This window comes from Ictalurus furcatus, chromosome 17 (assembly GCF_023375685.1).
Source record: "Ictalurus furcatus strain D&B chromosome 17, Billie_1.0, whole genome shotgun sequence".
NCBI lineage: Eukaryota > Metazoa > Chordata > Actinopteri > Siluriformes > Ictaluridae > Ictalurus > Ictalurus furcatus.
The window spans coordinates 18,425,672-18,450,171 of NC_071271.1; the positions used below are offsets into that span (position 1 = coordinate 18,425,672).

Below are 24,500 nucleotides of genomic sequence, written 5' to 3' on the forward strand. Positions count from 1 at the left end.
CCCTGTCCAGGGTGTACCCCCCTTGTGCCCAATGCTCCCTGGGATAGGCTCCAGATTCCCTGTGACCCTTAAAAGTATAAGTGGTATAGAAGATGGAGGTATGAATAATTTTTTATTTTTTATTACTGTGAGTGAATAATTCAATTAGCCACTAACTAATGTTCCAATTTTTATTCAGCACACAATCTCATTCCACATGCATATAACATAATACAGAAAGCAATATGCTATAAAATGGTGCATACTAATGATGTATATTATATTTATACATTGTCAACACTCATACATACAGGATATCTGAAAACAAAAAGAATAACATACATTGAATAACATACATACATACATATGAATAACATACATACATCTTCTTATTCTCAGTATCTCAATTTCGTTTCATTCTTTTCCTATTTTATCTGCCATCACAAAACACCTGCTACAGTAACTACTGCTTTGTCTTAATATTTTCCTACAAAAAACAACACTCTTAAAAACTGAATAAATTCCAAATTAGCCAAGTCATAGAAAAACAACGGTATTTCACTCCTTCTGCATAGACTCCCCTGTCATGATTACATTTTCCGATGCATTTTGAAATCTGCAGTGTTGGTGTAATCATCATCATAATGCTATAGAGGATTTTGGGGAAAAAGACAAAGTAAGTAAGCATCAAGGACCAGCAGAGCATTAAAACTGCACCCAGTGGAAAAAGAACATATAGCTGTTTAACGAACTCGTTGGAATACTTGTGGTAGTTCTTATAGAATTATAAATACAACTGCTCATTTCATTATTATTATTATTATTATTATTATTATTATTATTATTATCATTTTTATTAGATACTTACTGCTAAGTGGCCACCACCTGATATGTAGCACTTTGGTTCACTGTGATGCATAGTTTACAAAAGGAGAGAAATTAACACACAGAGACAGACAGATGGCAAAGTGAAGAGAAGGTAGAGTGAAATACTGTATGTACAGTGTTGAATGTATTTTTATGTTGTTTTATAGTTTTTTTCAGCAGAAATATGCAAATAAGAAATGAACTATGTTTATGTAATATGATTTGTCTTTTTTTTAAATACTGCAGGTCTAATCTGATTTCAGCAAGGAAACTATTAAATTTATTAAAAGAAATTATTAAAGAGAATATACTGTACCTCTTTGGTGATGGAAAGCGGGGTTTTGAATATCCTGCAGATGTGGCTGCTGCACTGACATTGTTTACTCTGTGAATAAAAGTTACATTTTCATTGACTATTTATGATCGTTACAATAAAAGCGTATGTAAAAACCAGCCCTTGCTTAATTTACTCCATCGTGACTTATTTTCCACAAACTAATTTATAACATATAGATGTTTATTAGTTAAAATGGATTAAATGTTACATTAATACATTAAAATAAAACTACTGTATGCATTTAGAGCAAATTGACAAGTACATATGAATATGATCTATTTGACCAGGTTCAAATACAGTTCCCTCTGAAAGTATTGGAAAGGCAAGGACAAATCTCTTGTTTTTGATATTCCCTTAAGGCATTTGGGTTTGAGATCAAAAGATGAATACGGTCTGCACTTATATAGTGCTATATGGTTCTACAAAGCACTTTACACTGGTTCTCATTCACCCATTCACACATACACACTCACACGCCAATGGCGGCCATGTAAGGCACTAGCTTGCCATCAGGAGCAACTTGGGGTTCAGTGTCTTGCCCAAGGACACTTCAACGTGTAGAGTCATGTGGGCCGGGAATCGAACCGCCAACCCTACGATTAATGGACAACCTGCTCTACCATCTGAGCCACAGCTGCCCAGAATATGAGATGATGGATCATAATTTCAGCTTTCACGTACTGATATTTACATCTAAATGTGTTAAACAACTTAGAGCATGGCACCTTTTCTTTGAACCCACCCATTTTTCAAGTGATCACAAATATATGAATATGTGATTGACAAGTCTTTCTTCTTGCCCAGGTGTATCTTGTTAGATTGATTGTTTAAATAATTAATTGCTCTGAATGTCTACTATTGGTTTGATCCCTGGGGTGCTCCTGTGAAGACTGCATTTTTTGTTTAAAAAAGAATAAACCAATGGAATTTGGAGGTCTACAAAAAATCTGTCTGCCAATTTACAGAGAAATGCATCCAGTCTAATCGGGATGACCTTCATCATTAGGCAAAACACACCGACAACATAACAAACGACTTCATCAGTGGGGAAAAGTGGAAGTTTTTAGACTGGCCAAGTCATTCTCCAGATCTTAACCCAATTAAGCAGCATTTCACCTCCTGAAGACCAAAATAAGCAACAACTGAAAGAATCTGTGGTACAAGCCTGGAAAATCATCACAAAAGAAGAATGCAACAATTTGGTGATGTTATTGGAAGCAAGGGATATGCAACCAAAATTATTAAGTGTTATTTACTTTAAAACTATCTGCTCCAAAACTTTTTCTCACCTAAAAAAATGTGTGGTCTTCCACAAAAGGTGCCAGGAACTGAAAGCTGAAATTCTGATCTATCCTATTATATTCATCTTTTGATCGCAAACCCTAATGTCTTCAGTGAAAAGCAAAAAAAGAAATATGGCCTTGGCCTTCTATTACTTTCGAAGGGGGATGTATATGTTTTCAGCATTACTGGTGCATACAGCAATTTTATGTGTGAGAAATGTTCTTTGTAATCTTTATGGAAAATTACTGACAAAGCAGAACCAGTGTCTAACTCCATTTGAAGTGTTATTCTCTATATTGAAAGAGAAACCTACAGGATTTCCCAGTTGTATCTCTTGAGTGTATACATATATAAACATGCTGATTCTGTGTCTGTATCAGAATGATTTTTGGTTTCATTAACTTTGTATACGTTTCTTTTTATTCTTGTGAAACATTTTCTCTGGTAATTTAGTTCTGCACACTTGCCTGGTTTCTGCCATTATATTTAAACCAACAAATTAGCGGCAGTGTAAAATCTCTTTCACAATGGTAGCAAGTGGGGTTTAATTTGTATATAGAAGAATCTGATTTCAGTTGCATGCATCAGGGTCACATTTAACAGAATTTACACATAAACTGAAAGATTCATGTAGTTTCAAAATATTTGCATGTCAACCACATTGTATGCAGCTCATTTTCTTTCTTTTTTAACATCAACCTTATTGTACTATTGTGTATTCTATGCTGTAAAGGTTTTTTTTGTGTGTGTTATTAAAAGTGTCACCCACTTGTACTGCACCGTCAGATCTGTACTGGTCACTGGACCTCTTCTGTGAATACAAAATGATGATGATAATGATGATAATTATAGGAAAATTTGTAATTTAGCTAAATGTTTGTGATAATAAAATAATAATACAAACACATAATGAATATAGAAGATAATGACCTGGAAAACCTGCTCCAGATGCTACGCCTAAGAAAAGGTTAGAACAAATTTATTGCACGTTAAGCTATTCAATATCGTGGCTTATTTAAAAATTTCAGTTACCCAGTTAAGTGTGAATCTCTACACAACAAAGCTTACCTCTTCTCTGGTTTTGGTGGCCTTGGAGGTGAGCTGTTGAAGGGTGAATATAGAACATTGTTAATATGATCAAGTAGTTTTTCAGTAACAATGGAAAAAAGATTTGTGAGCAAATTCTCTTCAGTATATACCTAGTTTCCATAGAAGAGTTTAGCCAGCTTGCAGCCCCATTGTATCTCCTTTAGAAAGTAAGTTAAGATGAAAACATGAAAAATATAATTTTTGTTGTTTTATTTTTGGAATGGGAAGGAGCACAAATATGTATTGAGTGGCAGTAATCATGACAGAAAATTATAATGATCATTTTCTGTTGCAATTAAATAATATCTGAACTGAAGTGTTAAATAATATCTGAGTTGAACTGTTTTCTCCTTTTGGTCACCATAAAAAAACCTGTAATATAAAACTGTAAAATAATAATAATAATAATAATAATAATAATAACAACTGTAATATTAACATTCTCACACAGCTACAGTATGTAAAAAGCAGTTATACATGTAATCTTAATATATCAGGCTTAAAGTAATTCCAATAAGGTTTTTCTGGTTTGTCATAATACTGTGTTTTTAAAATTATACCCTGATTGAGTTTGAAGAAGTTTGTTCTAACCTGGAAAGTTGGCTCCAAATTGATCTTCTATTTAAAAAGAAAAATAATACAGATTTACTGTACTGTGAATAACATCTACATTCTACATTTGCATTTCTAATATAAACAATTTTCAGTTTTAAAAAAATTCTTGCCTTCTTTCAGGTGTTGGTTCATCACTAGATTTTCTGTAATTTTAGGTTCAATATTTCAATATTACAAAGTAAGTTATGTATTGCAATATTAAAAGAAAATTTTTGGAAAGAACATAAAGATATAAATACTTTATAAAAACTTACTTCTGGATTCTTCTTCTACAAATGATTCCCACAGCAATACAAAAAAGCAATAATGTAAACAAAGGCAGAATTATATAAAGTCCTATGCTGTCCATACCCAGTCCTTCAAATCCTAAAAAAGTACACACAAGTTATATAATAATCCACTGTAGCATGGTTTTAAAAAATAAACCTAAGCTGAAGGATTTTGCCATACTCACGTTTCACACTCAGTAAGGTTGAGCTATCTTCGTACTTTCCCTTCCTGAAAGAGGCTCGACAAATGAGATTTTCTACTTCTTCATAGCCTGTTGGGATGAAAGTAATTGTGGAGGTTGTTTCCCATTTGCCTGCACTTCTCTTCACGTGGCTCACCACTTCTCTGGCAGCCGGAACATTCCATGTGATAGTTGGGGGATATGAGGAACATGTATGATTGACAGAACAGTTTATTGTGAATCGCTTTCCTGGCTCCATTTTCTCAGGAAGAGCCGATATCACAGGCTTGTCCGGAGATGCTACATTCAAAGAAAGACAAGGATGTTCATCAAGTTTTTTCTTGTTCTTGTACTATACATATATAACCATAATTTCATTGTTGTGCAAGAGAGCACCTTTGGAACACAACTGGGCTCATTGCTGATGGTCTAAAAAAGCATGCACATAACATGATACAACTGTTTCACCTTTCATGATGATGAACACACAGCTGTGGTTGAAGCTGTACTTATCGTTGCCTTTTTCCGCACGGAAACAGAATGGCCCGTTGTCATGAGCTTGAACATTATCAATTTCTAAAGTGCAGTTCTTGTCATCTGGATTCCCCAGAAGCTTTGTGCGGCCCTTAAAGTTGTCCATAACATTGGATTGTCCAGTGTGGTAAACATATTTGCCATCACTGGTGTACCACAGACCTCGAAGGCGCGGAATGAATTCGTTACCAGTCTGGAAAGTACAGGGTATCACCACACAGGAGCCGGTCAAAGCACTGATCCTAGGCGCGACGTTTGCCTCAAACACGTGGACAGCTGAAATCAAGCAAGCAAAGGGTTGTTAAGGTTTATATACAGTCATGTAAAAAAATACAGTCCATGGAAATTGGGTTGTTTTTTTGTTTTTGTTTTTTACATATTTGGACAAGCAAACATTTGATCCTCTTTGAAACAGTGAATATTAATCAATCAAATTACACATACAATTGACATTTTGTAGTAATTTTCACAATTTAAATGAACAAAAGTACAGATCAATCACATGGAAAATGTAAGTACACCACCACATTTATCACATCTTCTGTTACAGCCATTTTGCCATTTTGTTGTGGAGTTGGAATTTGGGGCTGTTTTTGATCTGTTTGTTTGGGATTGTGTTGTGTTCTGTGAGGTTTGGTGGTGCGTTTGCTCCTGGGTCATGGGTCACGTGTGATGTGGGAGGTGCATATAACGTGGGTTAACCTTCCAACAGGCAGATGAAAATGGAGAGCTGGGAAGCACACCTGTTTTGATCACGCTCCTGCACACCAATTCACAATAATTCATTTTATGTTAAATTCAATAGTAAGGTTTCATTTCAACAAGTTTTCATTCATTATTTGTTTTTGTCAAGAAAAATAAAGGACTTTTTTATCTACGGCATGCGAGAGTGTGCGTTAATCCAACCCTGGTTCTCCCGTTTCCCCTGCATCGAACAAATCGCAGACACACCTTCAAATCCATAAAATTAGAATCAGGTGTTCAAGATTGGGTGCCAGGGATTAGAACCTGCTTAGGGAGTGCAGGTGGAACCTGTCTTATTTATACCCCTCTCATATCTAGTGTCTGGTGTTCCCACTGTTATTGAGGTGAGTGCTGTCATCATGCCAAGATCTAAAGAGTTATGTAAGGCCTTCAGAAAGAAAGGTTGTGGATGCTTATGGCATCTGGCAAGGGATTTAAAAAGATCTCCAAATTATTTGAAATACATCATTCCACTGTAAGGAAAATAATCTACAAGACCGTCTGATGCAAAAAAGAAGTCTCCAAGAACCCCAAAAATTTAATCACAGGATCTGCTAGTAAGTCTTGCAACTACTGGTGTCAAAGTGCATGCTTCTACAATCAGAAAGAGATTGCACAGATTTGACATGCATAGGAGGAAAAAAGCCTTCACTAGACTATAGTTTGCCAATGAGCATATACGCAAAGACCAGGCCTTTTGGAATAATGTGCTCTGGACAGATGAATCAAAGATAGAGTTGTTTGGCCACAGTAACAGCAGACATGTTTGGCACAGACCAAAGACAGTTTTTCAAGAGAAGCACCTCATATTAACTGTGAAGCACGGTGGTGGAAATGTTGTGGTTTGGGGTTGCTTCGCTGCCTCAGGGACTGGACAGCTTGCATTCATTGATTCAACTATGAATTCTGCATCATATATATATATATATATATATATATATATATATATATATATATATATATATATATATATATATATATACACACAACCCCAATTCCAAAAAAAATTGGGACACTGTGTAAAATGTAAATAGATACAGAATGCAATCATTTCAAATCTCATAAACCCATATGTTATTCACAAAAGAACATAGAAAACTTCAAATGTTTAAACTGAGGAAATTTAAGGAAAAAAATAAGGCAATGTGATGGCTGCACCAAAAGGATGAAAAAGTAAGTGTTACCAAAAAGAAACAGCTGTTGGTTAATTGGAAACAGGTCAATAACATGATTGGGTATAAAAAGAGTATCTTAAAGAGGCAGAGTCTTTCAGAAGTAAAGATGGGCAGAGCTTCACCAATCTGCAAAAAACTGCGTCTACAATTTGTGGAACAATTTCAGAATAATGTTCTTCAATGTAGAATTGCAAAGACTACAAATATCTCATCATACAGTACATAATATCATCAAAAGATTCTGAGAATCTGGAGAAATCTCTGCGCGCAAGGGACAAGGGTGAAAATCAATATTGCATGGCTGTGATCTTCAGGACCTCAGGTGGCACTGCATTAAAAACAGGCATGAGTCTGTAATGGAAATCACTGCATGGGCTCAGAAACACCTCCAGAACTCATAGTCTGTGAATACAGTTTGCCGTGCCATCCACAAATGCTGGTTAAAGTTTTATTATTCAAAGAAGAAGCCATATGTGAAAATGATCCAGAAACGCTGCTGTCTTCTCTGGGCCAAAGCTCATTTAAAATGGACGGAGGCAAAGTGGAAAACGACAAAGTGGTTCTCTGGTCAGACGAATCGAAATTTTCCTTTTGGAAACCATGGATGCTACGTCCTCTAAACAAAAGAGGACTAAAGAGGAGAGGGACCATCTGGCTTTTTTATCAGCACTCAGTTCAAAAGCCTACATCTCTGATGATATGGGGTGCATTTGTGCCTATCAAATGGGAAGGTTGCACATCTGGAAAGGCACCATCAATGCTGAAAGGTGTATATATACAGGATTTAGAGCAACCTATGCTTCCATCCAGATTCCATCCCATTTTTACTTCTGAGATACTCTGCCTGTCTAATATACTCTTCTTATACCCAATCATGTTACTGATCTGTTGCCAATTAACATAATTAGTTGCTAAATGTTCCTCCACTGTTTCTTTTTAGTAACACGTTTCCAGCCTATAGTTGCCCCAATCCACTTTTTAGAGATGAGCTGTGGCCATCAAATTCAAAATTACCTTATTTTTTCCTTAAAATGGTACATTTCCTCAATTTAAAAATTTGATAAGTTTTCTATGTTCTATTGTGAATAATATATGCGTTTATGAGATTTTAAAATCATTGCATTCTGTTTTTATTTTTCATTTTTATTTTATTTTTAAAATTTTTTGAAAGTGTTGTGGGTTGTTTGTGAGTATATATATATGTAGCGGGGTGAAAAATAGTGTCATTATTTAAGTTGATTCAGTCCTTGAATAAGTTATTAAATAGATTTAAATGGTTAAAGATATTATGTGTGATGCTATATTACCTGTGTATTTGGGAGTGGATGTAAAAACGGTCAGTTTGATTTGTTATGTTAATGGACCAATCAGGAGTGAGCTACAGGTCACAGGAGGGTTGGGGGGAAACAATGAGAGAGAAAGAGGGAAGAGAGAAGAGTGTGCGTGTGGAAGGAGTGTGGATTCGGTAGCTGCGGTTTTTCTCAAGTACCATCACTGTGAGTTAAGTGGTCAACCAGAGATATGTGATTTTAGTGGTGGAATAAGCTATTTGTGGAGAATATAACTTCGGAGAGACGTTATATGACCTCAGAAAGAATATAATAGCTAAGAGCTAGCTGTTAAGACTTGAATGCTAGTGCACACGTGGATTTTGCTAATAAGTCAGCGAACAGCCGACTGGAGGTGCAGAGACTGTGTTTGTCACGGAGAAAGGAGCTGTGAATCTCCCTTTCTTCTATCTGGCAACGACCCTGCGTGAGTGTGACCACATTATTTACCAAATGTACTATTTATTTGTTTATGCCCTCGTGGTGAAGCAGCCATTTGGTTTGAGGCTTCTACATACGTCAGCTACATTCAGGCCTGCAACGAGGAACTGGGTACCATTAGTTTGTTGGTTTATGTGATAATGTTGGGTTTTTGTTTTCAGTTAATCTGGGTGAATAGCCTATATCTTTTGAGTGTTGTGCATACATTTTCTGATGTTTAATCTGTGCTGTTTAAAACTTCTTAAGGGATTCTGAAAACAATATATGATGTAAAATTGAAGCTGAATGTCTAATGCCTGACTTTCATGTTAAATACTTTGTGTCTATATTAGTAAAAAGGTTAAAGGTTTAAACATTGGTTTGATTACTGACCTAAAAGTTAAACATAAGTGTATACACTTTAAGATCATAGGTAGTTAATCAGTGATAAGAGATATTATCATGGCATGAGGGGATATAGTGGGTATTTCATAATGAGTATATTTATTAATTGGATAATTCTTGAATGCATAGGGAACCCAAGGAATTAGCCGAGTAACATAAAACACAAAGAAGAGAACGTATTTAGTATTTCTCTGGATAAATAGAGAAGAACTCAGGGTAGCTCCCTCAAGTAAAAGGTATTACACCAAATGGGTGCTACAAATATATATATTGTCGCGACGGTCCGACAGCCAGCGCGCATGGTGAGAAAGTTGCCCCTTCCCCGACTGCCGCGCAGGCACGAAACGGATAGCCTCGTGTCAAGCTCGACGACAGCCGGAAGGCCCGTCACGATGGGGCGGAGCCATCGACACAACCCCAGCCGGCAATTGGGGAGTCGGTCGGGAGAATTCCACCACTCAGCAGACGGGGGAGGGGTATAAGAGGACGATTTGCGCACGTGCGATTTTGAGTAGTTGCTCACATGACATGTGCGCGTCACCGCTTCTGAATGATTCTGACTTCCAGACGGCGACATTCTTTTCTAATCGCTCTCTCTCTTTCCAGAAGGCTCGGGTGCAGACGAGGACGCGGCCTGGTGAGCTCGAACACGACGCTTAACGACGTCACGAGGAAGCCCTCACGCTTCGGGGAAATCCCAACACGCCCTGGAGAGCGCCGCAATGCCCGCCCCACACAAATCTTCACACACTCACACCCCCGCGCACCTCCTCACTTCTGGCAGCACCCACGTAAGAGAAAATAAAATTAATCACTTGGTCACTGTACCCAGCGTCTCCTGCATGTCTGTGCTCCGCCCCTCGCGGGCTATTTCCATACTATATATATACACATACACACACACACACACACACACACACATACGATTATGAACACTTTTATACATTTTATACTGGTAAAGTATAAAAATAGAAAAAACACATACTGTCATTCTCAAATGGATCCACCACTTTTGGCACGTATCCTAGAAATGAATACGAACCAGAAGTTATATCAGGTAAATGGTAAATGGCTTTAATCTTACAGTCATGAACAAAGAGTCACTCACTTTGAACCTGTAAAACAATGGAAGTTGTGATCTTTCCACCAGGAAATGTTGCAGTGCAAGTCAGTTTCTTGCCATCATCCTCCATTGAAGCTATATATAATGCATTGGAGTAGGTGGCCCAGGTTAATGATGGGCCTTTTTTAGTCCCCACAGTGTCTGGCATGTCTTTGTAGTTCCAGGTGAAAACTGGAGGCTGACCCTTGCAGGAATGGAAAACTGTGCACGTAAAGTTATTCCCAACACCCTCCACAACATCAGCCACCTCAGGATCAATGGTTATATCCTTATAGGTACCTGAAATAAAATTATAAGCCTTGTAAAAGCACATGTTAATTAAAATACTCTAAATTTAGTGGGAAGAGGAATACCACATCATAGTATATCGTCATACTGTAGTGTCAATGCTGTGTATAGTTATAAATCATAAAGCATTCTTAACAGATCGTTCATGAATGATTACTTATGTTGAAACATCAAATGGCAAATTGATGTTCAGTTGTGTCATAGTATTGAATTTTTATTGTAATTTTAACTACAGTAGGATGCAAATTGCTAACACTGGTAGTACATGCACCAAGCATGTAAGGAGAAATCAATTCTGATATTTAAGTGATATATGATTACAATTGCTGCTCTGGGAAGCTGTAAAATGAGGAACGAGCTAGGACCATATAAGAGTTATACAGTCCTGAACACCATTTAAAGATATTGCAATATAATGGCAAATTTTGTATTTAGTCACCAAATCCCAAACTACAAGGTTCGCTTAGGATACAACAACACACACTTAAATCAGTCCCAACCAACTTTCAGAAGCTGGGCTCTTGTAGGATTTCTCATGAACAAACCTGAATTCAGATCAAAATGATCATGTAGGATGGCAGTTTAGCTCAGCTGTCATTAGTTACTGGTCTTTCACACGACATCAAGATTATTACACCAGATAGTCTCAACTCCCCACACACCAAAAACTACAGGATGTTCATTCATTCATCTCCTGTAACCATTTTATCCTGTTCAGGGCCACAGAGCCTATCCCAGAAACACCTACAGGGAATGTAGCAAAGCCTCTCTATCTGGATATTTTGGAAAATGCAAAACTCCACACAGACTCCACTCAGGATCAGTCTAGGGGCCTTGGAGCTGTAAGACAGCAACTCTACCTGCTGCTCTAATTTCCACACAATATATCGAGTCTTAAATATTGAACATATTTACCGTTGTAAATTGGGGAAACAACAATTGGACTGTGAATAGTTTAGATGGGTTTATATTTGACTTTACACACCCCACACCTTCACGTAATATGGAAAGATAATTGCTTAAGACCAGTGTAAAATCAAGACAACTTTTGCAATAATCAGGAGGTGTAAATCAGCCTGTTGTCCAGGCATTACTACTTACACTGAGCATTGAGATTGATTTGTGCTTCTGATGTCTGTCCACTATGGAATGTGGCTTTACATGTAACAGTTTGCTCCTCTTCCTTAATTATAAATGAGTGAACCCTGATGGTTTCCCAAAAGCCATTCTCTACTGGAGTGTGTACAGTGATGTCAGTCCCAAGTGCTTTCCCCACAGACAGACTTGGAGGATTGGGCGGACAGGTATGCAGGACACTACAGGACACTGTGACTTGCTCTCCCACTCTTGGTATGCCAGTAATTTTTAGTTTTGGTTTAAGGGCTTGTTCTGTCAAAAGCAAGCAGTAGACTGGATTAAAGATCAAACACTCCTTGTTAATGTAAAATGTCTCTATATAAATAGGTGGCACTACCTGTTATTTGGAGTTCAATAGATTTGTCATAGTAATTTTCCTTGTGAAATGACTGAACTGGTTTTGGATCAATCCAGGGATACAGTCTATCCCCATTATGGAGCATATCAAGTTGCTTTATTTCCAAACTGCAATTTTTCTCACTAGGCAATCCGTATAGTCTTGTCTTGCCATTGAATTTGCTGAGGACATCCTCATTATCTGGGCCATACACTAAAGGGTACTCTGTTGTAGAGTATAGGTACCATTTCACCTTAACATTGCTATGTTTTTCTGCTTTGAAATCAAAGCTGCATGGAATGACCAGGCAGGAGCCCTGGAGACCTGTGATCTTGCTGGGCATTGTATATGTCCAGTCCAGTGAATGCATCCCCCCTTTATTAGAAAACAAATGACAAATTATGCAGTGAGTAAAATACTTTTGAGCATTAATTCACAATGTTAAAAAAAAAAAAAAAAAAAAAAAAAACTACTAAAAACAGTGAACAGTTACAAATTTTTGACTATTTCTTGTTGATGACTAGGGCTGGACTGCACCTAGCACAGAGGGTTTTTTTTTTTTTTTTTTTTTTTTTTTTTGCTGGATTTGTAATCAAATGATGCAGACTAACTTACTTTTTACTTTTAAAGTAACATGATCTGAAGTCTCTCTCTCTGTAGTTTGAGCTGTGCATGTTAATGTCCTTCCATGGTCATGCCTTGATGGTTTCAGTTTTAAAGTGGAAACTGTTTTCCAACTATAGGGGGAAACATTATGTGTTTCAACAGAAACTGGTAGGTTTTTGTAATTCCAGATTATGTTTGGTTTTTCTTTTTGACAAGTGTGGTTCACAGTACAGGTAAAGCTCTTCTCAATTCCTTCCATAGCCTCATCTTGGCTTGGACTTATTACAGGTTTGTGAAAGTCACCTGGGAAACATAGTGAAAGTGTTCATTAAAGAAAAAGAAGTGAAGCTTACAAGCTGACATACCGGGCTTTTTAAGTTAAAATCCATGGCTATTGTTTCACACTCACATAAAGGATTAAGACTGATTTCAGTCTTCGATGTCTGTCCACCTGCATAACTCACGGTGCAAGTAACAGACTTGTCATATTCCTCAACGGTCCAGGTAACCTCCATGGTTAACTTCCATTTCCCATTATGAAGGGGTGTGTGAATTAAGTCTCGAGTGCCACGAAAATTACTCAGAGAAAGACTCAGCGTTGGGGGTGTTGGAGGACAGGTGTGTATCACACTGCAGGACAAGGTTACTGGCTCACCAACTTTAACTATGCCAAGAAGATCTGCTTGTGGTAGGGCAGCAATATCTTTAACAAGTAAACATATCATTTGTGAGTGATACAAAACACATTTACAAGGGAAAAATAATGGGAGACATTATATGAGTTATATATGTATCCTGAATTACTTTTCTTTGAAATTAATGTATTTTAATATGCTAACAACTGTAGTGATTTACTTTAAGTCTGGTTTTGTTTGTTCTTTGTTTGTACTTAAACCATACTAATATTACTATCATGCTAAATGTTCAATTAGTAATAATATATAGAAAGAAAATGTAATAAAGATGATATAGATATTGTATATTTATATAATAAGATCTAAGTGATCTTACCTGTCACCTCAAGGGCAATAGTTTCATGATCAAAATTTTTGCTGTGGTATGATTCAATAGACTTTGGGTCCATCCAGGGAAATAGTCTTTCCTGACTATGCTGCATTTCAAGTGGCTCGATCTTCAAGCTGCAGTTTTTGCCATTTGAGGAGCCAAATAAACTTGTCTTTCCTTTGAACCGATTAATGATATTGTTTGTTGATTGGTCATACACCAGAAGGTACCCTGAAGTGGTGAGTTTATACCATTTTACGTTGGTCGTGCTATGCTGGAGGTTTTTGAATTCATAATTGCAGGGAATGACCACACAGGAACCTCGCATGCCAGTAATTGTGCTGGGCATTGTGAAACTCCAGTCAAGTGAGCCCATTGACCCTGTAATAAAAATACACATAAAATGTTATTACCCTGAAGAAGGAGTAAGCGGTAGAAGATGGATGGATGGATGGATGGATGGATAAAATGTTATTATATGTTACATTTTTATAATGCCATACTAAATATCTAGGAATCCTAACAAGAATGAGCTCATATTTCATACAACTGCTAGCCCTGCCTGAAGCCCTAACCTTAAACATTCATAACTTAAGAGCTGGCTTATGCAAATTCTTATCATTTGGCAATCATGAGAATGTACTGATGATGGACATGCATGTCAAGAAGATAAAGTAAGGATACAGTCAACTAAAAGGCTTTAACACCAAAAGTTCTTACTCACTTTGAACCCTTAAAGTGATTTCCACTGTTTGAACATTTCCTTTAAAATCTGCTTGGCAGGTAATGGTCTTGCCATTATCACTAGCTTTTGGTGTGAACTTTAATGTGGATTCAGCTTTCTGTTTTGTTCCCTGCTTTGATATATGAAACGTGCTGCCAGGCAACTGTTCACCGCTCCAAAAAATGTAAGGTCGGTCTTTAGTACATGTGTATGTAACAGAGCAAACAATGTCTTGTTCCACACCCTCAAGAAACTCTGTGTTTGAATCAGGAGTAATCTGGGCTTGATCAGTGGGACCTATAACAGATAATAATAATATTATATAAGACAATACACACTAACAAAATGATACACAAATGTACTTTTACTCTAATAATCTTTTTACAGACAGAAATTGTGTATTTATTCAAACTCACATAAAGGATTAAGACTGATTTCAGTCTTTGATGTCTGTCCACCTGCATAACTCGCAGTACAAGTAACAGAATTATCATTTTCCTCAACTGTCCATGTAATCTCTATGGTTTCCTTCCATATCCCATTATGTAGGGGTGTGTGTGTAAAACTTGGAGTCTCACGTGAAATACTCAGGCTCAGTGTTGGGGGTGTTGGAGGACAGGTGTGCAACACACTGCAGGACAAGGTTACTGGCTCACCAACTTTGGCTATGCCAAGAAGTTCTGCCTGTGGTTTCTCAACAGTATCTTTAAAAGGTAAAAATAGAGTTTGAGTGAGACAAAAAAAAAAAAAGAAGAAGAAAAAAGACATACAAAAGTACTTTATCACTTAACTGGGGTATTTAGTTTTTTCTTAAAGTACATTAACAGGTGCCCCTCTTTGCTCTGTTACACTTGTTGGATGTTTAAAATGGCCATATCTTATCCCCTATCTAGTAGTTACACATATGTGGGGATTAAGTGATTTGTAATATATCTAGATTTTTTTTTTTAATATAAGTTTCATATATAATGTCCATGACAGTCCTGCCAGATTTGAATGAAATGCTTATGCTAATGAATTTAAAGAGGTGCCCCATAATAATGTTAACAAATAGTGTTCATATATTTTTTTATATTTACTTTTATATCTTAATTACTGCACTTTTATTCTATTTTACACACTTTCTATTATGTTTATTTACAGTATATTGTTATCATTTTCTTCTTTCTCAAACACTTTAATTATCCTGATCAGGGTTGCCATGGAGTCAGAGATACAGTAAACACAATCATTCGCATCTAGGGACAATTTAGTCAATCCACATACTGGCATGTTTTTGGGAGATGGGAGGAAACTAGAGAACCCAGAGGGCAGACCATGCAAAACTCCAAACAGACAGTAACTAGGATTCCTTATCGAACTTGGAACTCTGAGGCAGCAACATGCTGTGCTAACTGCTGTGCTGACATGCTGGCCTATTTTCTTCTTTTCATTATTATTATTATTATTATTATTATTATTATTATTATTATTATTATTATTATTTGCCTATTTTAATATAAAATTTTTGACTACATTTTGTTTCTTTATTTTTGTTTTAGTACTTCATAAAGCATTTTGAGCTGCATTTGAGCTTAAACATGAAAATCGCTATATTATTATTATTATTATTATTATTATTATTATTATTATTATTATTATTATCCACAATACCCTTTTCTTCGAGTCCTTTAGATCTTAATATTATTTATAGTGATTAACACTCACTGAGCACTTTTATAAGGAACACTATAGTAATTCCCTCTCTTTGCCACTCAAGAACATTGAACTTTTTGTAATGTTCATGAAACCAGTTTGAGATGACTTTTGCTTTGTGGCATGGTGCATTATCATGCTGGAAGTAGCCATTAGAAGATGGGTACATTGTGGCTATGAAGGCATGCACTTGGTCAGCAACAAAATTCAAATAGGCTGTGGCATTCAAGCGATAATTGATTGGTATTAACGCGCCAAGAAAACACTCCCCACACCAGTGCATCACCTCCACCAGCTTAGACTGATGACATAAGGCAGCTTGGGTCCATGGATTCATGCTGTTGGTGCCAAATTCTGACCCTACCATCTGTGTGTCTCAGCAGAAATCGAGATTCTTCAGACCAGTCTGCATTTTTTTTACAGTCCTCAACTGTCAAGTTTCGATGAGTCTGTGCCCACTGTAGCCTCAGATTTCTGTTCTTGGCTGATAAAAGTGGAACCTGACATGGTCCTCTGCTGTTGTAGCTCAATCACCTCAAGTTTTTGACATGTTGTGCACACTGAGATGCTTTTCTGCTCATCACGATTGTATAGAGTGATTATCTGAGTTACTGTAGTCTTTCTGAAGACGTTTCCGCCTGCTGTCACTCACTGGATGCTTTTTTTCTTTATTGCATCATTCTGAGTAAACTCTAGGGACTGATGAGCATAAAAATCCCAGGAGATCGGCAGTTATAGAAATACTCAAACCAGCCCATCTGGCACCAACAATCATGACACGGTCAAAATCACTGAGATCATATTATTTCCATATTGTGATGGTTTATGTGAACATTACCCAAAGTTGCTGACCCATATCTGCATGATTTTATGCATTGCACTGCTGCCACATGATTGGCTGATTAGATTGGATAAATTGCATGAATGAGTAGGTGTACAGGTGCCTCACATTCCTAATAATGTGCTCCATGAGTGTACTTTAGCTCTGGTTTTGTTTGTTCTTTGTTTGTACTTAAAACCATAGTAACATTAATAACAGGCTTAATTTGCAATTAATAATATTAAATAGAAATACCATGTAATAAATATCATATAGTGTATATTAATTTATAAGTAAATCCAGTAAAAGCATTTATCATACCTGTCACATTAAGGGTAATTGTTCCATCATTTACATTTTCTCGGTGGTATTCTTTAATAGACTTTTGGTCCATCCAGGGAAAAAGTATTTCCTTATTATATTGCCTCTCAAGTGACTGGATCAGTAAGCTGCAGTTTTTGTCATTTGATCCATATAAACTTGTCTTTCCTTTGAAATCATTAATGATATTGGATGTGGATTGGTCATAAACCAAAGAGTCTTTTGAAGTGGAGAGTTTATACCATTTCACTTCAGTGCCACTATGTTGGGGTTTTTTGAATTCGTAACTGCAGGGAATGACCACACAGGAACCTCGGATACCAGTGATTGCGCTGGGCATTGTGATACTCCAGTCAAGTGAGCCCATTGATTCTACAATGAAAATACACATAAATGTTCATTATATTTTTTTCATGATGCCATAATAAATATCTAGGAATCCTAATAAAAATGAGCAATACCAGATCCTGATTGGTGCAACATAAATACATAAAAATCCTAACCCTGCCTGTAGCCCTAAATGTAAGCATTCATAACTTAGATTTAGCTTATGCAAATTCAGATTTATTAACAGTCAAGAGAACATACTAAATACAGCTAAATGAAAACTAAAGTAATTTTCAAGTGATGTGCATAGATGTCAAGAAAGAGAGGAGAAGGAAAAGTAAGGATACAGGTGAGTAAAAAATCCTTAAATTCATAAATTCTTACTCACTCTTAACTCTTAAAGTAATTTGCACTCTTTGAACCTTCCCTTCTAAATTTGTTTGGCAGGTAATGGTCTCGCCATGATCATCAGCCTTTGCTGTGAACTTTAATGTGGATCTAGCTTCATATTTTGTTCCTCGTTTTGTAGGGGATGATATGATTCCATGTAACTTTCCATCATTCCACAGAAAATGAGGTTGGTTTTTGGTGCACATGTATGTAACAGAGCAAACGATGTCTTGTTCCAGACCCTCCAGAAACTCTGTGTTTGAATCAGGAGTAATCCTGGCTTGATCAATGGAACCTACGATACATAATAAAGGTGTTATAAAAGACAATACACAAAAATGACACAAAAACAGAATAAACAGATGTATGATAGCAATGCAGTTTATTTTTTATGGACAATACATTGAATTCAGAAATATACAACGAAAAAATATTACTTACACTGTGCAATATGTATTTGTGTAGTGGATTCAGAGAGGCCACCCCTGTGTCTAACTGAACACAGAAATGTATGTCTTTCAGACTGAACAATTCCTTCACGTGTTAGTCTGATTTCCCAGGTGCCATCAGAACGAATTAAGCTGTCTTTCAATCTGTCTTCTGCTCCAGGTTTTTTATCTATCCCAGTCAAACTTAGGGAGGGGGGGTTGTAAGGACAGGAATGATATGTTGTGCATTGAACTGTAATGCTTTCTCCAATTTTATAACCCCCAGAAATGGAAACAATGGGCTTGTCTGCAGCTGCTACCTCATTCAAAACAGACAGAAAAAGCAGAAATATATCAGACAAAATTACATGTACCTTCTAAATATTAACTGTAGCAAAGCTCCAGTAGAAGTTAAACTGTACCAAAGCTCCATTTTCACAAAAAAGATTTTTTAAACTGTAAACTATATTGTAAAGGAATGTACAACATGGTAAGAAAATGTAACACTTACACTTAACATGAATTAGAGTAGTAACATCAAAGAATCTGAAAGTTCTCCTTCCAACATTTTCCGGGTCTATCCATGTATATATTCTGTCTCTATCGTGGGAAAGACTAAGGTCATCAATCACTAGACTGCAGTCCAAGTGAGATCCCGTATATATCCTGGTTCTTCCTCTGTACCTGTCAATCACTTCCATAGGGTTCCAACTGTCATACACTAGAGGATATCCACGATCAACATACTGATACCACACTACCCGATAAGGGTTATAAGGTGGATAATACCTATAGGAGAATGAACATGGTATAACAATGCAGGATCTGCGTAGGCCATAAACGCTGTGTGGTATGTCAACTGACCAGGCCCAAGTGTTATTAACCAGGATGCCTGTGTGCGAGAATTGGTATGTTAGTTCATTCTCATGTTCATAACAGACTATTGTTGTGCTATACATAAATAGTATTTAAGTTTATAAAACACTGTACCATAAAGTATTATATCCAGTAGCAGCAACCTTTTCATGTTCTCAGGACAAAATGAATGCAGATAAACAGAGTGTCGACTCTAGAACGGACATGGTACAATGTTAATGAGATTATAAGGCAATTTTCTGAGAATACAGCAGTTGTTCTGTGCAAGCTTAATTATATGGGGAAATGTAATTAATTCATCTGACATCAAAATATAGACTGTTCTATTTTATACCAAAATCACATATTGTGTGCATGTTCACATACACCGGCATCTTCCAAAAAAGCCAGGAAATGACATATGACATAGTATTTGTAAAAATTCTTTTCTCTTTTTTTTTTTTTTTTTGAGACCACTTGTCAGAGAACATGTACACCATATGGAGCTATTCGCTTCGCAGCTTGTGACTGTCATGCAAAGCTGCTGATAGCTTCCTAAAATTTCTTCTACTGTAGTGAGTGTATATTTTATTCATTGTGAGCCCTTTCCTAGTGAAACACTAGAGCACTGCATGGTGCCTATTAACTTCAAGTTCAATCATTAGCACTGCTAGCCTTATTAGCGATCACCCACTACACTTTTCTCAACAAACTTGCTCCGTGTTGCCCAGTAAGCAGCACTCACTGCTCATTCTCCTGCCAGGTTGGGTTCTGCCTCAGTGACACTTTCTCACAGTATTTCAAATCCTGCACTATACAACCAAACAGTGGGTTTCTGACTATGTGCCACTAATGTGTTTAAGTGGTTTGCCCATGTCATACCACAAACTGCTCTTGGATTAGTTCACTGCATCTAAGACACAGCTGGAAGTGGTTTTAATGATGCACAGAGAAATGATCCTTGTCTCACAAGGCTAATGTCTACATCAGGAATTTAGGGATGTTTGATAGTGCTTTCAGTTTAAAAAAACAACAATATAGTAGCAATGTTTGTAAAACGGCAAATCACCTTCATAACATCTCTAAAGTACATGATATTTTCTCCCCCACAGATAGTAAGAAACTCATACATGCATTTGTTATATCTAGACTCGACTACTGGAACAGTGTTTCGGTTGGCTTGCCAAAGAGCTCCATTAAACACTTACAAAGAGTTCAGAATGAAGCTACAAGAATGCTACACATACTAGACTGAAAATCATATCACTCCGGCACATAAATCACTTCACTGGCTACCTGTGTCTTACAGAACTGATTTTAAAATCACCAGTTATCCAGAATGCAAAATTCTTTCAACCACTGTTATATACACTACATACTGTAACTACTGAATTCTTTGTGGTTTGCTTTGTGGCTGTTAGCTAGCTAAATTAAATAATCTGTCAAATATATGCTTGTTGTCTTTTAAATGACAAAACTAGAGAATGGAGAGGAATCCTAAAAAGTATATTCTTGTACAAAAGAGTGCAACAAAAATCTATCATGTATAGTAAATACAAAGTACAGTAAATTATAATTATGCATTTATTGATATTCGATAATGTTCCAGATATGAAAATGTACGTAAAGTATCCCACCACCTCTCTTCTCCTCTCTTTCAGAAGTGAAAGTATATTCTACTTAGAAACAGCAATGTTAATAGAAAAGAAAACAGATTGCAGGCAGATATCTGTGGGGTCAACATAAGATTAGAATCCCCTTTTATAAGCCAAGAATAATAAATGTATTACATAATTTTCTGAGCAACAACAAAAAAAACAATACCCTCTTACACTGTTACATAATTCAATACAATGAGTGCTCATTGCGCAGTTAAAGATAAGTGTAACAAACATGTCTGGTTTCCACTTCAGTGATCTGGGTGTATGTGACATTTAATGGAATAGGTAGAAAAAGTTTAGCCCAGTCTTGGTGAAAAAGTTTTGGTGTTGCAATAAGCAATAAGCAAACTCTGGTATAGAATTCACACGGGCAATAATACATGATTCATGACAATTTTTGTCATGAATAACAAAGCAGAAAACACAATGACAAGTCTAACACTGTTCAAATTGTGCAGGTCTGTGCATATGTATCACCGTTATTTTGTCTGTACAAACTTACAGCTTTCATGACATAAATTTTTAACAGGGTTAGGGTAACATAAATGAGGTTACATAAATTTTTAACAGTGTGCATCAGAAAATTAAGACATCAAGAAAGCTGTGCAATCTGAGCACTGGAGATCATTTAGAATTGTACTAATTGTGCAGTGACTTATTTGTCCAAGGTAACAGAAAAGAAATGACATCATAAACATACCAAAAAAAAGCTTATATATAAGGCTTTTTAACCCTGTTCTTCATATGATTTATATATATTTATCAAATTTATTAATTTCCCAGTTACAAAATGCCCAATATAAACTAGGTAAAAGTACTAGGCAATAAAAAAGAAAGTAATGTAGATAACTGTCCTTGTACTTACAAAGTGGATATCTTTTATTCCTCCTCAGAAATCTAGCCCTCATCAAACAGATCACAGTATGGTGCTTAAGTATGGTGATCACAAAGCATTGCATCCCACCCAGTCAGATGACAAACCTGTAAGAAAAAACACAAGACAGGCCGTGCAGTTGTACAGAAAAAATAACTGATGTAAGTCATTAACTGGGGAAGTTCTGTGGTGATATGCTTTAGTGATTTTGTTTATCCTGTTCACCTTCAGTGCTTTGTCAAATGTATGTAAATTAGCACATTTTAATTAGTTAATGCCTAATTTGCATATCAATGTGGCTATTGTTATGACGTTATTAGACACAAATTTTACTGTATTAACCTGTAGTGTCTCCATTAGGTACAGTACATTAGCCTGTATGGCCATGATAACTTTGCTTGAGTCATGCATGTTAGTAAGACACAAGTTAACTAAATTTGTCTTTGGGCTAATTAGCTAAAGTCGAGGCACTGGTAGTTTTGTCTTTTGTTTATCATCACTCACCTCCACACAAGCCAAGAAAAACACAACTGTGATAGGAGCTGGGAGGAGCTGCTGTCTGTCTGTCTATCTGTCTGTCTGCTGCATGGAGATGTGGAGAGAGAGAGAGAGAGAGAGTATCGGGACTCGACCAGGGCGTATGCGCACTTGGGGCCCAAGTGAGGAGAAGAAAAAAAATCCTTTTTTTTTTCTTTTTTTTAAACATTGCCGAGTTTGAATCTGTCTTTGGCCGGAAGCTCTCTTCTCTCTTTTCCCATCTCGTATCAGATCAGAAAGGCATTTGTTTTCAATAAAAATTAAGAAAAGTGGAAATAAAGTGCCTAACGACTGTTTAATAATAAAGTGTTTATCGGTTAGGGGTAGGTGTAGGGAGGGCTTTATTGTCCCAATAAGGTGGCATCCATTTAATAATTTTAATAAATATAGCCTAGTCATTCACACTCTATGTTATTACTGCATCCTGTTAATGTGCAACAAAACTGAGGTGCAAATAGTATTTATAAGTATAAAATAGCATTTAACAACTGTTTGGGCTACAAGATATTGTGCCCAGGGGCCTCTGAACTCTTAAACCGGGCTCGACTGCTGCTCAGTGTGAATGAAGCGGAGTGCATTCATTTCGTATTACTGCACGGCCAGTCGTGTGTTTATTCTGCTTATAACAAAAGGGTTTCCCAACAGTTGTGATGTTTAATTTATTAATGTACGACACTTAGCACATTTAACGGTTTATAGTTAGATGTGAAACTTTCTAGGAACTAGAAAGAGATAAACTAGTTCCTGTTCTCACTTATAGCCGCGATAAACAGTCATCACTTCATCAATCTCTCTCTCTCTCTCTCTCTCTCTCTCTCTCTCTCTCTCTCTCTCTCTCTCTCTCTCTCTCAATGCTTTTATCTCTGTTACTAATCCCTAAGTAAGTGCTAATTTACCTTTATGTTTGCAGAGGGAAACAGTATATCACTGTTTTGGATTGTGACAGACTGAGTCCCTTTTTTCAGTTGTTACAGCGAATGTTCATGATGTTTGGAGAAAAGTTTTGTAAGCATTTGTTTATTCTTGGTTTTGGATACAGTCAGAAGTGGAGAGAGAAATGTCAGTTACTTAATTTTGTATTAGCCTATGTCAAGCCTATGTCTTGTGTCTACCTCACAAGAAGAAATAAAATAGAAGAGTAGGCCTACTTAGACTTTGACGTAAACACTGTTTTTGCTAGAAAGTTGACTTTGACTTCTATAGTACTACAAATAATGTAGAGGAGTTTACAAGCTGTTGTAAAAATGTTTTATGTTCTGTTGTGGATAATGTTCCTTTTTTGGGACTGTGTTGAGTTAAATCATGTTTCTGCATTTACTTTCTTTATTTCTGTGTTCTCTCTCTCGAACGAACGAACGAACGAACGAACGAACGAAAACTTTGCAAACCACTGTAACTATTGCAACTCCTTCCATAAATAAATGTCTCTGAACAAACAAACAAACAAACAAATAGGTAAATAAACAAACAAACAAATTAATGAATGAATGAACATGTCATTTATTTTGTTAAATAACAACAGGTTTTTTTTTAATCCATTTATTATTACTGTTAGATTAGCGTACAAGATCCTGTGTATAAGCGGCTACCATAGAAACGACGATGTCTTAGAACGAGCACATTAATATTAAGCTATCTTTCATGTTAAAGCTGGGACTATGTCTGAGCTGTGCTATTATACAGATTAATGTACACCTTCTGACCAATTCAGCGGCAAAGGGACATAAACAGAATAAACACACAGTTAGTTAAATTGGGATAGGGGCAGGGGCTTAATCTCAATTCTGAATGCACACAGCTGCACACAAATGAAATAAAACAGTCATGCTTTATCAAGCACATATAACAGATATGAAGAAAGAAAAAAGGGCAGTTAAAAGATTGCTCATTTTGTTACGACCTGGTCTAGGTTGGGCCGCAAAGTACAAAGAAGGTGTGGCGAGACTACAAACACACACACACACACACACACACACACACACACACACACACATAATAGTCATGCTTTCATAATTATCACTGTAACACTCATTAGAAAAGTTTCAGTAAATGGCAGTCCTTTAATAACACACTGATGCAATTTTTATTTCAGACACTTTGAGTAAGTGTGGGTATTTCAGAAATTGCTGATCTCTGGATTTTTA

The 24,500-nt window shown here is 36.5% G+C and overlaps 1 protein-coding gene across 3 annotated transcripts; it reads right to left on the reverse strand.

Annotated features, from left to right (window-relative positions):
- Positions 1–156: 156 nt before the first annotated feature.
- LOC128621202 (uncharacterized) lies at positions 157–22,397 on the reverse strand. Of its 3 annotated transcripts, XM_053646799.1 has the most exons (28): positions 22,324–22,397; positions 21,811–21,926; positions 19,420–19,498; positions 18,941–19,321; positions 18,443–18,745; positions 18,000–18,296; positions 17,285–17,656; positions 14,865–15,152; positions 14,449–14,745; positions 13,731–14,105; positions 13,129–13,422; positions 12,729–13,022; positions 12,114–12,488; positions 11,741–12,028; positions 10,337–10,630; positions 10,214–10,252; positions 5,091–5,432; positions 4,626–4,922; positions 4,426–4,537; positions 4,282–4,314; positions 4,148–4,174; positions 3,667–3,714; positions 3,536–3,568; positions 3,398–3,424; positions 3,237–3,278; positions 1,163–1,231; positions 848–887; positions 157–626 (listed from the first exon to the last, which is right to left on the reverse strand). In XM_053646799.1, exons 3-28 carry the CDS (start codon positions 19,454–19,456, stop codon positions 570–572), a joined length of 5,061 nt encoding a protein of 1,686 aa, XP_053502774.1. In that variant the 5' UTR covers positions 19,457–19,498; positions 21,811–21,926; positions 22,324–22,397; the 3' UTR covers positions 157–569. The 3 variants fall into 3 exon arrangements, with proteins under 3 accessions (XP_053502774.1, XP_053502772.1, XP_053502773.1); XM_053646797.1 differs by lacking the exon at positions 19,420–19,498; XM_053646798.1 differs by lacking the exons at positions 19,420–19,498; positions 22,324–22,397 and having other exon boundaries at positions 21,811–22,092.
- Between the last annotated feature and the right edge of the window lie 2,103 nt (positions 22,398–24,500).